Here is an 18,681-nt window from a genome sequence, read left to right as displayed (position 1 = left end):
TTCACAAACTTTCAAGCACCACTGTATGTGTCAGCTTTAACTTGTTAAAGCTGTTGGTTATTATAAATGAAGTTTGGCGGGGGATATAGAAACGGGTTCCGTCCGTCTGGTCATGTTTTTGTTTCCGGGCCATATCTTTAAAACTACTGAAGATATCTTCATGAAACTTTGTATACATATTCAGCAACATGTGATCTGGTGCCTTTTACTATTTTGGATTTTTTTGGGGAAAGAAAAAGATTTTTCAAATTTTTACATAAAAAATATATTTTGACTTAGTTTCTAAGAGCAGTGTTGGTTTCCAGAGCATATGTCCAAAACTATTCATGATACAGATTTGAAACTTGGTATCCATGTTAACAGGGTGCTGTAGATGTGCCTTTTCATACTAAGAAATTTGAGAAATTTTAATTTTTCATGTTTCCATGGAAACAATTTCAGACTTAGTCTCTCAGGTTAGTCTTAGGGGTAAGTTTTTTTTCCGGAGCACAACTTGAAAACTATGAGTGTTATGGTCTTGAAAGTTGGTATATGTGTTGATTAAATAATGTATATGTGCCTTTTGATACTAAGAAATGTGAGAGATTTTAATTTTTAGCTCAGCTGGACCAAAGGTCCGGTGGGTTTATACCATGGGCTGCTGAGGTCAGTGTAAAGTGGTAGGGTTGGTTTCCTGCAGCAGAACTTGAAAAATATGACAAATAACATCTTGAAACTTGGTATATAGGGCGGGGGATATAGATGGCTCTGTCTTCTTGTTTGTAAAGGTGTAGGGTCAGTAAAAGTATTCAGAAGTATTAACCCACCTCAGTGTAATTGACTGCCAAAGCTTTGGTGTAATTTGTGCTTTACATGCTGGACTAATTTAAACCTTAAATTATTATCCTACCCACAATCCATCTGTCATTCATCGTGCAATCACTATGCTGATGGAATTGGGCTCTTTAAGCCAAGGAGGTCTTTGAGTGCTCGTTTTGTGAGTACACAGCATTACACACCCATCATCGTCACCCTCATCACCCTCCTCATCATCACTGAATCAATAACACTCTGTAATAAACACTCATTTTGGCGTGGGGGAGCAAAGTGAATGACCTTTCAAGATTTGCCTCCCCTTTTCCCTCCACTCGGAGAAGTGTAACCTTTAAAGACTGTTTTGTGCTTTCACATTAATTCACATTATAGAGACCTCATTAATAACCAGGCAGTGCGCCGAGGACGCCTGCTTTAGTGCTGTGGTGCGAGAATCACACAGCCGTAAATCAAGGCGCTACAGCTGTGGCGTGGCTAATTAAGAAGAAACACAGTGGTCTGGTCATCCACTATGTACAATTCTGCTTTGGTCTTATTCTCTTGAGTCGCAATCTCCCTGCGTGGTGAGCATTATCCCAAGCCCACCCTTGCTTTAGATCCTTCAAGGGAATGTTGACCATGTCTGGCTCCAATTAAGCCCCTTCTGAGCAATGCTCTCTACATCTTGTACTTTGCGATGCATCAGGCCTGCACGGCTTTTTTTTATGAACGGTGTGGAGCTTTAAATATTGAGAAACCGAATGAGCATGAGCTTGGTTATTGTATCATCATAAAAGGAATGTTTTGCTAACATACCATATAGCAACACAGAGGTTCTACGGTATCTCACGCACTTTCTGTTTAAGAAAGACTTCCCATGTCTAGAAAGTGCAGCATTGGACACAAACGTATTAATAACGTCTTTCTTGTGCAACCGTTTAATTAATGTGTGTCATTATCAAACGTTTCATTATGCAACAGTGTTATAAGGCAGAATTTCACACCACCGTGTTTCAAGTGCCAAGATCACAGGATACTACAGAACGTCTTTTGAAGTGTGAGATTTTTCAAAACACTTCAATCTGGAATTCATGTAAGTTCATCAGTCATATCATTTAAGTAATCTTTTGTCAACAAAAATATGTCACGTACACTACCGTTCAAAAGTTTGGGGTCACTTTGAAATGTCCTTATTTTTGAAAGAAAAGCACTGTTCTTTTCAATGAAGATCACTTTAAACTAATCAGAAATCCACTCTATACATTGCTAATGTGGTAAATGACTATTCTAGCTGCAAATGTCTGGTTTTTGGTGCAATATCTCCATAGGTGTATAGAGGCCCATTTCCAGCAACTCTCACTCCAGTGTTCTAATGGTACAATGTGTTTGCTCATTGCCTCAGAAGGCTAATGGATGATTAGAAAACCCTTGTACAATCATGTTAGCACAGCTGAAAACAGTTGAGCTCTTTAGAGAAGCTATAAAACTGACCTTCCTTTGAGCAGATTGAGTTTCTGGAGCATCACATTTGTGGGGTCGATTAAATGCTCAAAATGGCCAGAAAAATGTCTCGACTATATTTTCTATTCATTTTACAACTTATGGCGGTAAATAAAAGTGTGACTTTTCATGGAAAACACAAAATTGTCTGGGTGACCCCAAACTTTTGAACGGTAGTGTGAGTAGTCTTTGAGTTGGACTAAGCCTTTATACGGTAAATGATTGGCTACTCTACTACTAAGATATCAGCTCATATATCGTGAGTAGAGAAAAACAAAATGGTGGTGCATGTTGCTGAACCAACCAAGGGTGAAATAAAAACTATACTCGAAAGCAAAACCCCCAAAATGATCAAGTATTTAAAAGAAACAGAAATAGCTAAAAGAATAGTCTCCTATACCTAAACACCCCCCCCCCCCCCCCCCAAAAAAAAAAAAAAAAAAATCCTGTTCTGCACTCCAGCACAGTTGGTGGCACCTTTCAGGTGGTTTGCCAACTGCCAAAAAAAAAAAAACCAAAAGAGGAAAAAGAAAACTTATTCTATCCACATTCACTGGATATGAGCAATCGTGTGCTCTGATTGGCTACTCTACTACTAGGCTATCAGCTCATATAGATGACTTGCAACCCCGTGATCAAAACGTGCTATGTCTTGAGTGTACACCGTGATGGTGGATATACAAAGCAACCAGGATGGCAGCCACTGAAAGCGTGTCTGTAAACAGTGCTGAATTTTCTCAGCATTACCACGATTTGAACGCTCGAGTGAAGATTCAATACAAAGAGAAGAAAGATATGTGTGGTTGTGATCCATATTATTTTTAAAAAGTTGGATTTTTCTGAGGATAAGACGCTTCTACTGACCATCGAGTACCCAGATCAGTTTGGAAATCTTAAATTTATGGAAGTTTCGAAATAATATTACTTTGTTTCAGTCAAAATTAGCTGACCTGGTATTAATTTCTCAGCTTCAACTGTGGTGTCTTGGACCTCCACAGGCGAGCTACCACATGCAGCTTTCGCAAATTCAGCCGTCTTCCTCCTCCTTTGAGCTCTTTGGTGTCGTTCGGCTGCTGAAGAATCAAGTCCGACCTTGGACGAAACATATAACTTTTAACTTCGTGGTTGTCCAGCGCTCTGTGCTTTAGTGCTTGGTGTGATGTTCCGAGTGATGTTGCTCGGTGGCATCGCGGCGGCTGTGCAGGTGGTTTGGGACACACCAGCGCTCTGCGTGGCGGTGCTTCTGTGCTTGCTTTGTGGATCCATGATGTGGTGTTCGAGCGATGTTGCTGGCGGCGTCACAGCGGCTGTGCTGGAGATGTGGGACTTGTTTTCGTGCGCCTTTTGGTGGGACTGTGGCCGCTACACCACTGGAATGATATCCTGACCTCAAGTTGGTGGACTTTTTTCTTTTTTCTGCCTATTATTGTAAAGCGACCTTGGGTTTTGAGAAAGGCGCTATATAAATTGAACATATTATTATTATTATTATTATTATTATTATTATTATTATTATGGGCGACACGGTGGTGTAGTGGTTAGCGCTGTCGCCTCACAGCAAGAAGGTTCTGGGTTCGAGCCCCGTGGCCGGTGAGGGCCTTTCTGTGCGGAGTTTGCATGTTCTCCCCGTGTCCGCGTGGGTTTCCTCCGGGTGCTCCGGTTTCCCCCACAGTCCAAAGACATGCAGGTTAGGTTAACTGGTGACTCTAAATTGACCGTAGGTGTGAATGTGAGTGTGAATGGTTGTCTGTGTCTATGGTGTCGGCCCTGTGATGACCTGGCGACTTGTCCAGGGTGTACCCCGCCTTTCGCCCGTAGTCAGCTGGGATAGGCTCCAGCTTGCCTGCGACCCTGTAGAACAGGATAAAGCGGCTAGAGATGATGAGATGAGGTTATTATTATATAGCCCATGTTGGGGCCCAGTCTGGATTGTTTCTATCGTATAATTTTGTTGGCGCTCCTAGAAGCGAAATGGTAATACACATGTTAAAATTATAACAACGACCAAGTGAACCACGACAAGAGAATGCTCATTTTATAGCAAAATTCTAGCAACATGAAATAAAATTCTTCCATGATATTATCGAGAAAGCTTTTGAATCTCACCTGAGATAAAATGATTACTGCAAACACGAGCTGTTTTGGTTTTAGTCTCTGTTAGATCAGCCCTGCCGATGTTGTTCAGCCAGGCTCGTCTCCTCTCCGTACTAATAGTTTCCTTGCCCTCTTTCCAAATCACGGACAGAATTCTAAAAAATCGGAATGTGCCACGGTCACGAGTACTGTTGTGACCACAACCATATACAGCACAAAGATATGGCAGAGCTAAAAGAACACTTAAAGCAGCGTAAAAACAAAGACAGTTGTGCACGGCACGCATGGCTGTTTTGTACGGAATGTCGCTTGACCCCGCATTTGTATATCCACCAACATGGCCGACATCCGGGTTTCTATTTCGCTTTGACGTCACTTGCAAGTCAAGGATACCGTGAGTAGAGAAAAACAAAATGGCAGAGCGAGGATGAAATAAAAACTCTACTTCAAAACAACCAAAAAAAAAGCAACAAAATATGGAATGAAAGTATTTGATGGTAAGAACGTATCTTTTTTTTTTCAAGAATAACGATAGCATTTTTCACAAATTGCTACTGTCATTTTGCCGGTTTGTTTATTCTAAGCGAAATAATTTTGTCGGATGTTCTGAATAAAGGTTTTATTTATTGAATTTGCAAAAAAAAAAATGAAATGCTCTGTTTCTCAAAATCCAGTGAATGTGGATAGAATAAAACCGTTATTCCACTCAGTCTCGGCAACAGCTTGGTCGGGCACCACCTGAACTGATGATCACATCATCAGCTTTTCTTTGGCAAATCAGACACAAGGTACGCCACCGCTCTTGCCGGAGCAGTTGGGGGTTAGGTGCCTTGCTGAAGGGTGCTTCAGCCAGTCCTGCTGGTCCAGGGAACTTTTGGTCCCAAAGTTGCTTCTCCAACCATTAGGCCATGGCTTCAATCTCAAGCTCGTCATACATGGATTATAGGGAAATTGGTGCTACGTGCCTCGTTGGCTATCAGCTCATGTACAACTCGATTTCATGGAATAACTGTTAAGTATATGTTTGTGTCAGGTGTCGTGAAGATCTTCTGTAGGTCTTACAGTATGTAGCCACAGGTAAACTGTAGTATATTCTATGACCGTATTTATTTTATTTGGTTTACCACAGAGGAAAGAAAGCATTATCAATTCCCTCCGGTTCTTTATCAGTTCCTATTAAGCTGTAGAATATACGCTCCAAACAGCTGTGCGAAGTAAATTCGTTAATGTGGCAGGTAATTTAGGCATGTCATTTCAAAACAGGCTAACATTTGTCAAAGGGTGCAAACAGTACCTCTGAAAGATGCTGAGTACGCACTGGGTTTCATTTACACACCTTTTCAAACGTCTGTCATCTCCTACAAGGGAGAGCGACTTTGGCTGAAGTAAGGCAGAAGGTTCGATCTTTCTGCTGCTGTCTCCAGGCCTGGAGGACTGACAGGACTTTTTACTGTCAAATCACAACCCTTTTCTCTGCTGTCCTTGGTCAGACAACGTTTGTCTATAAAATCCGATTGCTCCCCACAATTCCTCCAGAGCCTTTTGTTCCATGTGTGCCACGTTTTATATTTGCATGGCCTTGAAGTGTGGTTCATTAAATTCTCAGGTACCATAATGAAGCGCAGGATGGGTTTTCTTCCACTGTGCTGTCTGAAAGTCCATCGGGTAATCTAGTCTCGCTCAGCGGTTCTGCAACAATTTACTGTGGAGTTCAGTCCTATATGTAACTGAATCATCTTCATGTTATGTTATGTTAATGAAGCAGCATCTTTCAGTGTGTTTATGTTCACATACACTACCGTCTCTATATCGTCCCGCAGCATCACCAAAACCCAAGAGGAAACGGTAGAATATGCTGTTAACTGGTTCCTTGTCTTCTCTGTTTTCAGGTCTGTGTTTGGACAGTAAGGTTGAAGTGTCCCCTGAGGCTCAGGAAGCTGCTGCTGCTGAGTTTGTGGAAGCTATTTTTGCTCTCCTGTCCTCTCTAAACAACGTCCCCAGGGCTCTAGCACTAGTGCTTGAGGGCTACCTGGACAGAAGACACCTATGGGACCACTTTTGCAGTTTAGCAGGTACAAAAAAAAAAAAAAAAGAAGCAGCAGCAACTCTTTTCCTCTCCACAATAAAGTGAGCTACAAAGTCCATGTTCTAAGTCTTATTCACGCCTCGTCCAGTCTGCTGTGTCCCTAATTACCCGAGTATTAAATCTGACCAGCAGGCTCGTTGGTAACACGCATGGACAGAAGAGGCTCCTCATAAATCAAAGCCATAATTAAACCTTCAACTCTCCCTATGATTGCTTATTTATTGCCATTTCCATTTTAACCTTGTCTCTTTGTCCCCATTTCGACAAAAGCTGCTACACGTATATTCCCTGTTGTGCTAATGGTTAGCACGTTGATTTAGCATACTGACACAGAGACTGCAATTACGGCCTGACACTTTGCTTTTGGAACTGCCTTTGATTTGGGGGTTTAATCCGGACTCCTGCCGAGCCAGTGCACTCGTTTTTTGTGTTTTTATTACATGCGAGGGGTAATTATTGTTGCATAAATTAGACAAATGAGAGGGGGGTGTGCTAGGAGATGGAGAAGGAGGGTGTGTTGTGAGTGCGCCCTGCTTTTTGTGTGTAAGTGAATGTTCCTGGAGGCGTAATTGGCTTAATTGCTGATTGGGCCCACTTCAAGAGGACCAATGAAATCCAGCGCTAGAACAAAGGCATCTGTGATGAGCTTTGCTTAGTGCTAGGCTTTGTCTGAATGCCATTTGGTAAGTGACATAATTGGACTTGTCAGAAATGCCAGCGAGGATATTGCCTCAGTTTTTTTAGTCTTTGTTAATTTAGCTTGACATCTTTGTGTATTTTGAGATCCGTCCTTTCTTTATGAGAAGGAAATGGCTAAACAGAAGCGACTTCCAGATTTTGATTTAATATTTCACATTTTGGAGGAACGTGTCTGTGTTGCTGCCGACGCCATGTTTGTGTTGCTGCCTGGGAAATTTATATTTTTTGAAAAAAATTCAGATTTATAAGATGTATCTTCACCAAATGTAAAGTTCCAGCACTTGGAAAGCTTGTTTCTCCCAAAAGTTTTACAGTGAGGAATACGTTCTTACTTTGATTATCAGCATCATCCATATCAGCCTCTTGTCTCATCAGTCCATCCTGGCATTGAAACATTTTAAATCTTTTTCCGCTGTCGTTTGTACAGAGAGTAGAAGCGCTCTTCTCTGTTTTGATGATGGCGTGATGGGCAGGAACACCGCTGACATTTTGACAGCTGGTATCTGATTATAAACTGAATTGATGAGGCCGATGTCCGTTTTGCTTTGGCGCATACCTATCCAAAAGAAAAAAAAAAACTCGATCAAATCAGCAGCAAAGCACACTTAACTCGCAGTTTTAGAAATCTTTAGGCAGATTGACTATATTTACCTCTCTGGGTTTTTTTTTTTTTTTTTTCAAACTGGCTCCTTAGCTCATGTGATGTTTGTAGGCAGACGCCAAGCCGAGGTTACAAAGTGACTGAAGGGAAAACATTTCCACATTGTTTTGTTAAAAATGTATCCACAACAACGTCTGACAGGTTTCCTCAGGCTGAAACACACACTGTATAGTCTTTCTTTCTTTATTTATTTATTTATTTATTATTCAGTGACACCTGGTTTGTTGAATTCACATAAAGGTTTTATGAAAAATTACGGCCTTGACGAATCTGAATACAGTCGAATCCGTTGTATTTATTTACGCTGAAGTGAAATGTACAATTAACCGAGTAATTGAACTAAAGTCAGCTTAAATGAAGCGAACAAACAATTAATGAATTGCTGTGTTTCAGTCACGTGACTTTTCTTAGCGGTTTTACCGGAGGTGAAATAGCTGGTGGTCTAAACAGCTGCCGTAGTGCAAACTAGTGATAACTTATAGGAGTACGCTCGTAATCTAGAAGCCACTGCTGGCTTTAGATCTATTCAGAAGATTGCTATGTGCAATGGAATCAGCCCCTACAGTCTGGGAAAGAAGGATTTGTCATACAATCTCGAAAACGACCCTTCAGTCGAGTTCCCCGACATCTCGAACTATCTGGTTTTGCAGACGTCCTTCTACACCGCAAAACAGATGAAAGCATGGAAGAGTATGGAGGCTTACAACTTTTTTGTATGTGGCTGGGTAAAGGACCTCGCTATCAAGTCGCTGCCGAATGAATCCTGTATTGTTTTTGCCCGTGTAAGGATGTGGCTTTTTTTAAGCTTTTAGTTCGCGTCTTAACAACGAAGCGCTGCAAGTTGAAGTGTAAACAAACAACAGTTCGCTTGATTCTCACTTGTGTTGGCTCTTATCTCTCAGGTAAATCATTCACAAAGATCATCAGAAACCCCTTTAAAGACCTGGATCTTAGTTAAACAAGACGGAGATGTGATCACGGCGCATTGTAACTGTATGGCTGGGTAAGAATTTTGTCGCGACCTTCATGCATATGGACTTTGTGAGGAGGAAACAAAGAAACAGCTGGGGACTTTAGCGCTTCATGACTAAAAAAAAAAAGTACCGTAAAATAACGACACATAGCAAGAAAAGTACTTGGAAAAACACTAAGGACGTCGCTGAGAGGGAAATACAAACCTTTCACCAAGTGATCATTGCAAACTCGAGCATGCTTCGACTCGACTCCCTTCGATTTCACTGAGAGGTTCAAAAACCACCTTTCTCGACGTCTTTTTGTGAAATCCTGTGTTCGTTCACCCTTTTTTATTAGTTCACGGGGAACCCTGAAGAAACTTTTATCAGTTTCACGGTTTGATCGATTCGAACAACCTAAAACAACGCAAGCGTGAGGCGTTTTTCATGCCAGCAATGCACCTTCTCCGTACAAACGCTTTGTCAACTGAGCTTTGGTAGACCACCAGCTAAAGTACTGAATAACTAATGAGGCGGATTTGACGTCACGTGAAACCCAGCAATAGATCAAATTTTACAGTGTAACTCACTGAACTTGTATTTTGACAGATCCAGTCAAAGGAGAGCCTGTGCTGTTTAAGTGTGTCAGAGACGTCATCTGCAAACCCATCAGCACCCTGTTACGGCACTTAGTGAGCATGATGCAGGTGTGTGAGGCATGTCCTAGCTCACTGCTCAGACAAAACCTCCCTGAAAGTGTACAGGCCAAGATCCCTAAAGAGTGGAACTATACGCCTCAGGAGGCCAAGACGAAAGACAGCAACAAGAGTGAGTAAAGTCTGAAATCAACCACAGTCACAATCTGATTTAGGAATAAAAGGGTCTCAATTACCATCGAGAAACAGAATAAACATCCTTTTTAAAACGTTCTGTCATGGTTAATCAAGCAATCATGTTAATATTGTTCGAATCTCAATTATTGAAAAAAACTAAAGAAATGCATTATTTATCTTATATCTTTATCATGGGCAGCACGGTGGTGTAGTGGTTAGCGCTGTCGCCTCACAGCAAGAAGGTCCAGGTTCGAGCCCCGTGGCTGGCGAGGGCCTTTCTGTGCGAAGTTTGCATGTTCTCCCCGTGTCCATGTGGGTTTCCTCCGGGTGCTCCGGTTTCCCCCACAGTCCAAAGACATGCAGGTTAGGTTAACTGGTGACTCTAAATTGACCGTAGGTGTGAATGTGAGTGTGAATGGTTGTCTGTGTCTATGTGTCAGCCCTGTGATGACCTGGCGACTTGTCCAGGGTGTACCCCGCCTTTCGCCCGTAGTCAGCTGGGATAGGCTCCAGCTTGCCTGCGACCCTGTAGGACAGGATAAAGCGGCTACAGATAATGAGATGAGATATCTTTATCATTTTACAACCCTGATTCTAAAAAAGTTGGGCCAAAGTACAAATTGTAAATAAAAACGGAATGCAATGATGTGGAAGTTTCAAAATTCCATATTTTATTCAGAATAGAACATAGATGACATATCAAATGTTTAAACTGAGAAAATGTATCATTTAAAGAGAAAAATTAGGTGATTTTAAATTTCATGACAACAACACATCTCAAAAAAGTTGGGACAAGGCCATGTTTACCACTGTGAGACATCCCCTTTTCTCTTTACAACAGTCTGTAAACGTCTGGGGACTGAGGAGACAAGTTGCTCAAGTTTAGGGATAGGAATGTTAACCCATTCTTGTCTAATGTAGGATTCTAGTTGCTCAACTGTCTTAGGTCTTTTTTTGTCGTATCTTCCGTTTTATGATGCGCCAAATGTTTTCTATGGGTGAAAGATCTGGACTGCAGGCTGGCCAGTTCAGTACCCGGACCCTTCTTCTACGCAGCCATGATGCTGTAATTGATGCAGTATGTGGTTTGGCATTGTCATGTTGAAAAATGCAAGGTCTTCCCTGAAAGAGACGTCGTCTGGATGGGAGCATATGTTGCTCTAGAACCTGGATATACCTTTCAGCATTGATGGTGTCTTTCCAGATGTGTAAGCTGCCCATGCCACACACACCAATGCAACCCCATACCATCAGAGATGCAGGCTTCTGAACTGAGCGCTGATAACAACTTGGGTTGTCCTTGTCCTCTTTAGTCCGAATGACACGGCGTCCCTGATTTCCATAAAGAACTTCAAATTTTGATTCGTCTGACCACAGAACAGTTTTCCACTTTGCCACAGTCCATTTTAAATGAGCCTTGGCCCAGAGAAGACGTCTGCACTTCTGGATCATGTTTAGATGCGGCTTCTTCTTTGAACTATAGAGTTTTAGCTGGCAACGGCGGATGGCACGGTGAATTGTGTTCACAGATAATGTTCTCTGGAAATATTCCTGAGCCCATTTTGTGATTTCCAATACAGAAGCATGCCTGTATGTGATGCAGTGCCGTCTAAGGGCCCGAAGATCACGGGCACCCAGTATGGTTTTCCGGCCTTGACCCTTACGCACAGAGATTCTTCCAGATTCTCTGAATCTTTTGATGATATTCTGCACTATAGATTATGATGTGTTCAAACTCTTTGCAATTTTACACTGTCGAACTCCTTTCTGATATTGCTCCACTATTTGTCGGCGCAGAATTAGGGGGATTGATGATCCTCTTCCCATCTTTACTTCTGAGAGCCGCTGCCACTCCAAGATGCTCTTTTTATACCCAGTCATGTTAATGACCTATTGCCAATAGAGATCTTGCAGTCACGTGACCGGAAAGTACACAGCCGCCATCTTGTCGGTCAACAGCACAGCTGAATACTGCTGCACTCGTGTACAGAATGGATCAATTTCAACCGACGGACTACACGGCTCATTTTTCTAATGAACAGATAACTAGATATATGTCTAAAATAAACAATCTACAGATTAGTGACCCTTATGGCTTTCCGGACGGAGTTTTCACGACCGTGTCAGTGGATATGGAACTGCCAGCGGAATACCCGGACGTGTATAATTACCTCATTAACTTTCCCTCGCTGTTCAGTGGTGAAGCACTGCGTGCTTATAAATCTCTGGACAGTTATCTTTACAGAAATTCAGGATTTGTCAGCGACTCAGATGTGGCATCTTGTAAACAAGAAAATGATCCTCACTGAATGGGTAAGTCACTTAAGTATTGAGTATAGCACTGACCAGCCGATTATAGAATAGAATAAGGTAATTCCAGCTGTAATTTCAAATCGTCCGTCTTGTTTACCATGGATCTGGCGTTGGAGAGGTAGAGGCTTAGCAGTGGAGGTTTGAGTGGCTGTTTTCTGAGCTTAGTCAACAGGCCGGCTCTGCAGCCTCGCTTTGCTCCCGGCGCCGCCTCCTTCGCTTTGCTTCCAATAACAATCCACGGAGACCCCGCTGGTCTCACTATCTCGTCCGGAATGTTGTTTTTTTTTTTCTCGTCCGGAATGTTGTGCATGCGATGGAAATCGCTACAAACCGTCATTTTCTGCTGGAAACCAATGTCCAGTAAGTCCATACGGTTGTAGTGGATATTGAAGTCCGGTACAGACGAACAACACGCAAAAATACACACAAAAAACATAAAAAACGTGCACAGGTAGGGAGAGCTTGTAGCCGCAGCTGTTGTAGTAGAATTGTATATAGTAGGTTTTTCCAGAAGAAAAGGTAGAAGTAGAAGCAGAAGTAGAACCAGAAGTAGAAGCAGAAGTAGAACCAGAAGTAGAAGGCGGAATGCGTTTGACCGACAAGGTGGCGTCTGTCACAATCTGGATCGGCTGTGACGTCACATGCAAGTGCTCCATTGACCTAATGAGTTGTAATTTGGTCCTCCAGCTGTTCCTTTTTTGTATCTTTAACTTTTCCAGCCTCTTATTGCCCCTGTCCCAACTTTTTTGAGATGTGTTGCTGTCATGAAATTTCAAATGAGGCAATAATTTGGCATGAAATTTCAAAATGTCTCACTTTCGACATTTGATATGTTGTCTATATTCTATTGTGAATACAATATCAGTTTTTGAGATGTTTAAATTATTGCATTCCGTTTTTATTTACAATTTGTACTTTGTCCCAACTTTTTTGGAATCGGGGTTGTATGTTTAAACTGTGCATCAACAGTCTTTTATAATCATATGTACAGTATATATCTCATCAAATTATTTTTGATTTCATGATGACATGAATTGAGCATATCTCTAATTATTCTATTCACATTCACTGGATATGAGCAATCGTGCGCTCTGATTGGCTACTCCACTACTAGGCTATCAGCTCATATACCGTGAGTAGAGAAAAACAAAATGGCAGAGCGCATCAAGTCAGATACATCACTTTATCAAATATATAATAGAAATAGATAAGAGAATGTAGTCCCCCCCCCCCAAATATCTCCTGTTCCATACTCCAGCCCAGTCAGTGGCAGTAATGCACCTTTGAATTGGTTTGCCAGCCGCCAAAAAACCCTAAAGAAGAAGAAGAAAATGATGGCGCGTGTTGCTGAACCAACCGAGGAGGAAATAAAAACTCAACTAAAAAAAAAAAACTCAAAAAATACCAAAAATAAGCAACAAAATATGGAATGACAGTTTTTGATGGTTCAAACGTTTCTTTTTTATTTTTCAAGAATTATTATTATTATTATTATTATTGTTATTGCATTTTTCACAAGTTGCTACTGTCGTTTCGCCAGTTTGTTTACATTCTAAGCTGAAATTATTTTGTTGGACGTTTTGTATAAAGTTTTTTTTATTTATCGAATTTGCAAAAAAAAAACAATAAAAATGCTCGGTTTCTCAAAATCCAGTGACTGTAGATAGAATAAAACAGTTATTCCAGTCAATTTTGTTGTACATGTCTTATAGCCAATTCAGTGCTAGGCGCCTCGTCGGCTATCAGCTCGTGTATGACTCGATTTTGTGGAATAACTGTTAATTATAAAATGAATGAATAAACTTGATTCACATGAATGGCAGAGAGGGCACAGGTACGATTGCAGCTTCATAGCTCCAGAGGTTTGGTTCGGTCCCGAGCCCGCGGTACGTCACTCAGAAAAATGGCTCTTTGAATGAACATTAAAAAAATCATGGAAATTATTTCCACATAATTTGATGGCTTTCTTTGAACATTCAGCAGTTCTGTTGGTCCAACTTGATGTACTTGGGTTCAGTTGGTAAAATTTATTACAGTCGATTCAACTCAACTATGAGGATTCAGTCAAACTTAATTTAATTGGGTTAGTCCAACTCATTTTTACAGTTGTAAAATTACACTACTAAATTAGGTTGATCTAATTTAGTAGAGTAAAATACTGTAAGTCAGGCCAACAGAATTGCTTAATGCTGAAAGAATGTCATTTCATCACGTGGAAATATTTTCCATGATTCAATTGTTACTTCAATACGGAAGCCGCGAGAGGCCCTTCATATAATCCTTTTTTTATTCACCTTGTTATCCCGAGATAACGACATAATTCATTCAGGATCTCGAGAAAACAATACAACTAATTTGAGATCTCGAGAAAACAAAACAATTATTTCATGATCTCGAGTAAACAGCTGAGAAATGGTTCATTCAGGTGCGCCAAGAGACTTGTGATATGCTGACTTTGGGGCTATTTCTCATTCTGTATAGACGCAACTTTGGTCATTAGAATGTCTGGAATAATCGATCACCTAATAAGGCAATATTTTGATCAGGGGTTGACACAGGGAGAGATTGCATTAAGTCTTTTAATAAGGGATCATTTCAAAATTAGTCCACGGCACCTCCGCAGAAGACTGGCCCCCCTCTCTCTCAAGACATCGTAAAAAGCCATTTCTGCTCTGTTACATGTCCGCCAATTTCTAAGTCTTCGTTGTCTGACCCACAGGGGGGCGCAGCTCTGCTAGAAATCTCAGCTGTTTTCTCGAGATCATGAAATAATTGTTTTGTTTTTTCGAGATCACGGAATAATTGTCTTGTTTTCTCAAGATCACGGAATAATTGTTTTGTTTTCTCGAGATCTCGAATTAGTTGTGTTGTTTTCTCGAGATCCTGAATTAATTATGTCGTTATCTCGGGATAACAAGGTGAATAAAAAAGATGATATGAAGGGCCTCTCGTGGCTTCCATACTTCAAAGACTAACTTTTGAATGTAAACAACAAAATCTCTACCCTGCTTAGTGTCAAACGTGGGTGGAAACAACACACAAACAGGAGATCTTGCAATAAAACCGTAACCGTATTTAAGTGTAACAGTGTGTCTATGTCTTTATAATCGCATTCCCTTTGAACATGTGCACAGTGAACAATGACTGCAATTTAAGTGTTAAGTTTACGGCTTCTTTGGTGTCAATAGTGGAAACCTAACACAAGACAAACAAAAGATGTTGCCATAAAATTGTAAAAAGATAATTGTGCAAAAATAATTAAAAGTGCAAAAATAATTAACACTGGCAATTCCTTGCAAACAACACACACACAAAGTTTGTGCCTCCATTTTTTATGAAAACTGATAAATAATAGAGCACACGGCTTCCCTTATTTTATTATCCTTCTCCTCTCACGATATCTTCTGTGATAATGGTCTTGATTTTCCCGGGTACATGCTGAAACTACAGAGGTGCATGAAAGTTTGTGAACCCTTTAGAATTTTCTCTATTTCTGCATAAATATGACCTAAAACAACATCAGATTTTCACACAAGTCCTAAACGTAGATAAAGAGAACCCAGTTAAACAAATGAGACAAAAATATTATACTTGGTCATTTATTTATGGAGGAAAATGATCCAAAAGTACATATCTGTGAGTGGCAAAAGTATGTGAACCCCTAGGATTAGCAGTTAATTTGAAGGTGAAATTAGAGTCAGGTGTTTTCAATCAGTGGGATGACGATCAGGTGTGAGTGGGCACCCTGTTTTATTTAAAGAACAGGGATCTATCAAAGTCTGATCTTCACAACACATGTTTGTGGAAGTGTATCATGGCACGAACAAAGGAGATTTCTGAGGACCTCAGAAAAAGCGTTGTTGATGCTCATCAGGCTGGAAAAGGTTACAAAACCATCTCTAAAGAGTTTGGACTCCACCAATCTACAGTCATACAGATTGTGTTCAAATGGAGGAAATTCAAGACCATTGTTACCCTCCCCAGGAGTGGTCGACCAACAAAGATCACTCCAAGAGCAAGGCGTGTAATAGTCGGCGAGGTCACAAAGGACCCCAGGGTAACTTCTAAGCAACTGAAGGCCTCTCTCACATTGGCTAATGTTAATGTTCATGAGTCCACCATTAGGAGAACACCGAACAACAATGGTGTGCATGGCAGGGTTGCAAGGAGAAAGCCACTGCTCTCCAAAAAGAACATTGCTGCTCGTCTGCAGTTTGCTAAAGATCACGTGGACAAGCCAGAAGGCCATTGGAAAAATGTTTTGTGGACAGATGAGACCAAAATAGAACTTTTTGGTTTAAATGAGAAGCGTTATGTTTGGAAAAATGAAAACACTGCATTCCAGCATAAGAACCTTATCCCATCTGTGAAACATGGTGGTGGTAGTGTCATGGTTTGGGCCTGTTTTGCTGCATCTGGGCCAGGACGGCTTGCCATCATTGATGGAACAATGAATTCTGAATTATACCAGCAAATTCTAAAGGAAAATGTCAGGACATCTGTCCATGAACTGAATCTCAAGAGAAGGTGGGTCATGCAGCAAGACAACGACCCTAAGCACACAAATCGTTCTACCAAAGAATGGTTAAAGACGAATAAAGTGAATGTTTTGGAATGGTCAAGTCAAAGTCCTGACCTTAATCCAATGGAAATGTTGTGGAAGGACCTGAAGCGAGCAGTTCATGTGAGGAAACCCACCAACATCCCAGAGCTGAAGCTGTTCTGTACGGAGGAATGGGCTAAAATTCCTCCAAGCCGGTGTGCAGGACTGATCAACAGTTACCGCAAACGTTTAGTTGCAGTTATTGCTGCACAAGGGGGTCACACCAGATACTGAAAGCAAAGGTTCACATACTTTTGCCACTCACAGATATGTAATATTGGATCATTTTCCTCAATAAATAAATGGCCAAGTATAATATTTTTGTCTCATTTGTTTAACTGGGTTCTCTTTATCTACTTTTAGGACTTGTGTGAAACTCTGATGATGTTTTAGGTCATATTTATGCAGAAATAGAGAAAATTCTAAAGGGTTCACAAACTTTCAAGCACCACTGTAGATAGCCTCGGGTCAGTTTAACATGAATGAAATGAATTAATTCATGTGGGGTTGTTGAATTTCATGCAAATGCTACACGATTTAATCATGTTCATCTTGGAAGCATGCATTTATTTCACAGAAAATACATGCTGCACTTAGGTAAATATAACAGCAAGCCAGTTTCCTTTTTTTGAGTGTTTCCTCTGTAGGAATGTAGGTTTCCTCTGAGCTGCCCGGTTTCCTCCCACCTCCCAAAAGCATGGCACTAGGTGGATTGGCTGTGTGTGAACGTGTGTCTGAATGGTGCTCTGCGATAGACTGGTGTCCCAGTTAGAGAGTATTTCTGCCTCTTACCTAGTTTTCTTGAGATTCCAGACGCAGCACGGCTCTGACCAGGATAAAGCAGTTAGTGAAGAATGAAAAACCGAAGAAACATATTCATGAAGTGATTTAAATTCGGTTTAATTAATTGAGGATGTTAAAATTTTCATCGCAATTAAATGATTATTCGTTTTCCTGCACTAGACTCATTAGAACCAAACTGATTCGTTGTTCTGAATATTCAAAAAGTGTGTGTATATAAAATATTATAATCTTTTCATAAATATCTCTCTCTGTTCCAGCCATTAGTCTGACCATTCAGGTTCTCTCGTTCATCTTCACCCACCTCCCATCCTGCGTGGCCTCCATCCCCATGCCTGTCCGCTTCCTCTTTCATACGGCTGAGAAGCAGCAGTGCCAGAGCTCCAGACAGTTGAGGCCCACGGGTCTGCTTATCCGGGTGCTGCTCGGCTTTCTGTGCCAAAGCTTGGAGAACGGCGAGACCCTGGAGCTGGTATCTACTGAGCCCTTGGAGCGAGGGGTCAAAGAGCGTCTGGCACTGCTGTCTGAGTGCCTGCAGGTGAGCCTGGGACTGGAGAAGGGCAAGCCCAAACCCAGCGTGCATAAGATCCTGCAGGGTCTGGAGGGGAAAAGGCCTAAGTGGAGCTCCATGCAGCTGCAGAAAGCACACAAGCTCTGCAGCGAGAGGTGAGCTCTAAGCGCCAGTCTGAACCGGAGCAATTTGTTAATCATTTACAGTAAAAGGTTAATGGTATGCGCTTGAAAACGTAGCTCTAGGGATTTCAATTTGTTTGCAGTAAAACCGATTAACTTAATGCAATTGAAAATATACCAGTGGAAAAAAAAATATAGCTCTCATTTTGGCTCTCACGTATGCGCCAGTATGTTAATGCATAATTTCGAACCAGACTTTTGCTTTGCTGAGTTTTTCAAAGTTCAGTCATTTGATCAATGAGCAGTTTACAGTCAGGGAAATTGCATCCTGTTTGATCATGAATTTAATACCGCACTTAACGTCAGCAGTGACCCTGCCGACATCATTTCGGAGAAGAGGCGAGCTTGATGTTTTTGGAGAAATGACATCACTGCGTTTTTTTTTTTTTTTTAAATGCAAAACCCTACAACTTCTACCACAAACTAGCAACTCTCATTAAATAATTAGCCTTATTTAAAATGATTTAATGTCATATAAGAAATATATACATAAAAACCCCAAGGTAAATTACTGCTAGTATTCCAGGAACTGTTTTTCCATAAATGACAGGAAAGACAGCGGGGGAAAAAAAAAAGAGAGGGCAGAAAGGGGCACGATAGAAAAAAAAAAAACCGGGAAGAGTGATTATGTATCACCTGTCTCAAACAGTAGA

The 18,681-nt window shown here is 41.1% G+C and overlaps 1 protein-coding gene across 5 annotated transcripts in view; it reads left to right on the top strand.

Moving 5' to 3' along the window:
* Positions 1-18,681, top strand: part of kiaa0825 (KIAA0825 ortholog) — a 297,880-nt gene that overhangs the window by 135,233 nt on the left and 143,966 nt on the right. For all 5 annotated transcript variants that reach the window (XM_060906939.1, XM_060906943.1, XM_060906940.1 and 2 more), the window contains 3 exons: positions 6,276-6,458; positions 9,395-9,613; positions 17,596-18,001. In XM_060906939.1, coding sequence (XP_060762922.1) covers positions 6,276-6,458; positions 9,395-9,613; positions 17,596-18,001 — 808 coding nt within the window. The remainder of the gene's footprint in view (positions 1-6,275; positions 6,459-9,394; positions 9,614-17,595; positions 18,002-18,681) is intronic.

This window comes from Neoarius graeffei, chromosome 24, assembly GCF_027579695.1.
Source record: "Neoarius graeffei isolate fNeoGra1 chromosome 24, fNeoGra1.pri, whole genome shotgun sequence".
NCBI classification, from domain to species: domain Eukaryota; kingdom Metazoa; phylum Chordata; class Actinopteri; order Siluriformes; family Ariidae; genus Neoarius; species Neoarius graeffei.
This window is presented reverse-complemented; position numbering and strand designations above follow the sequence as displayed.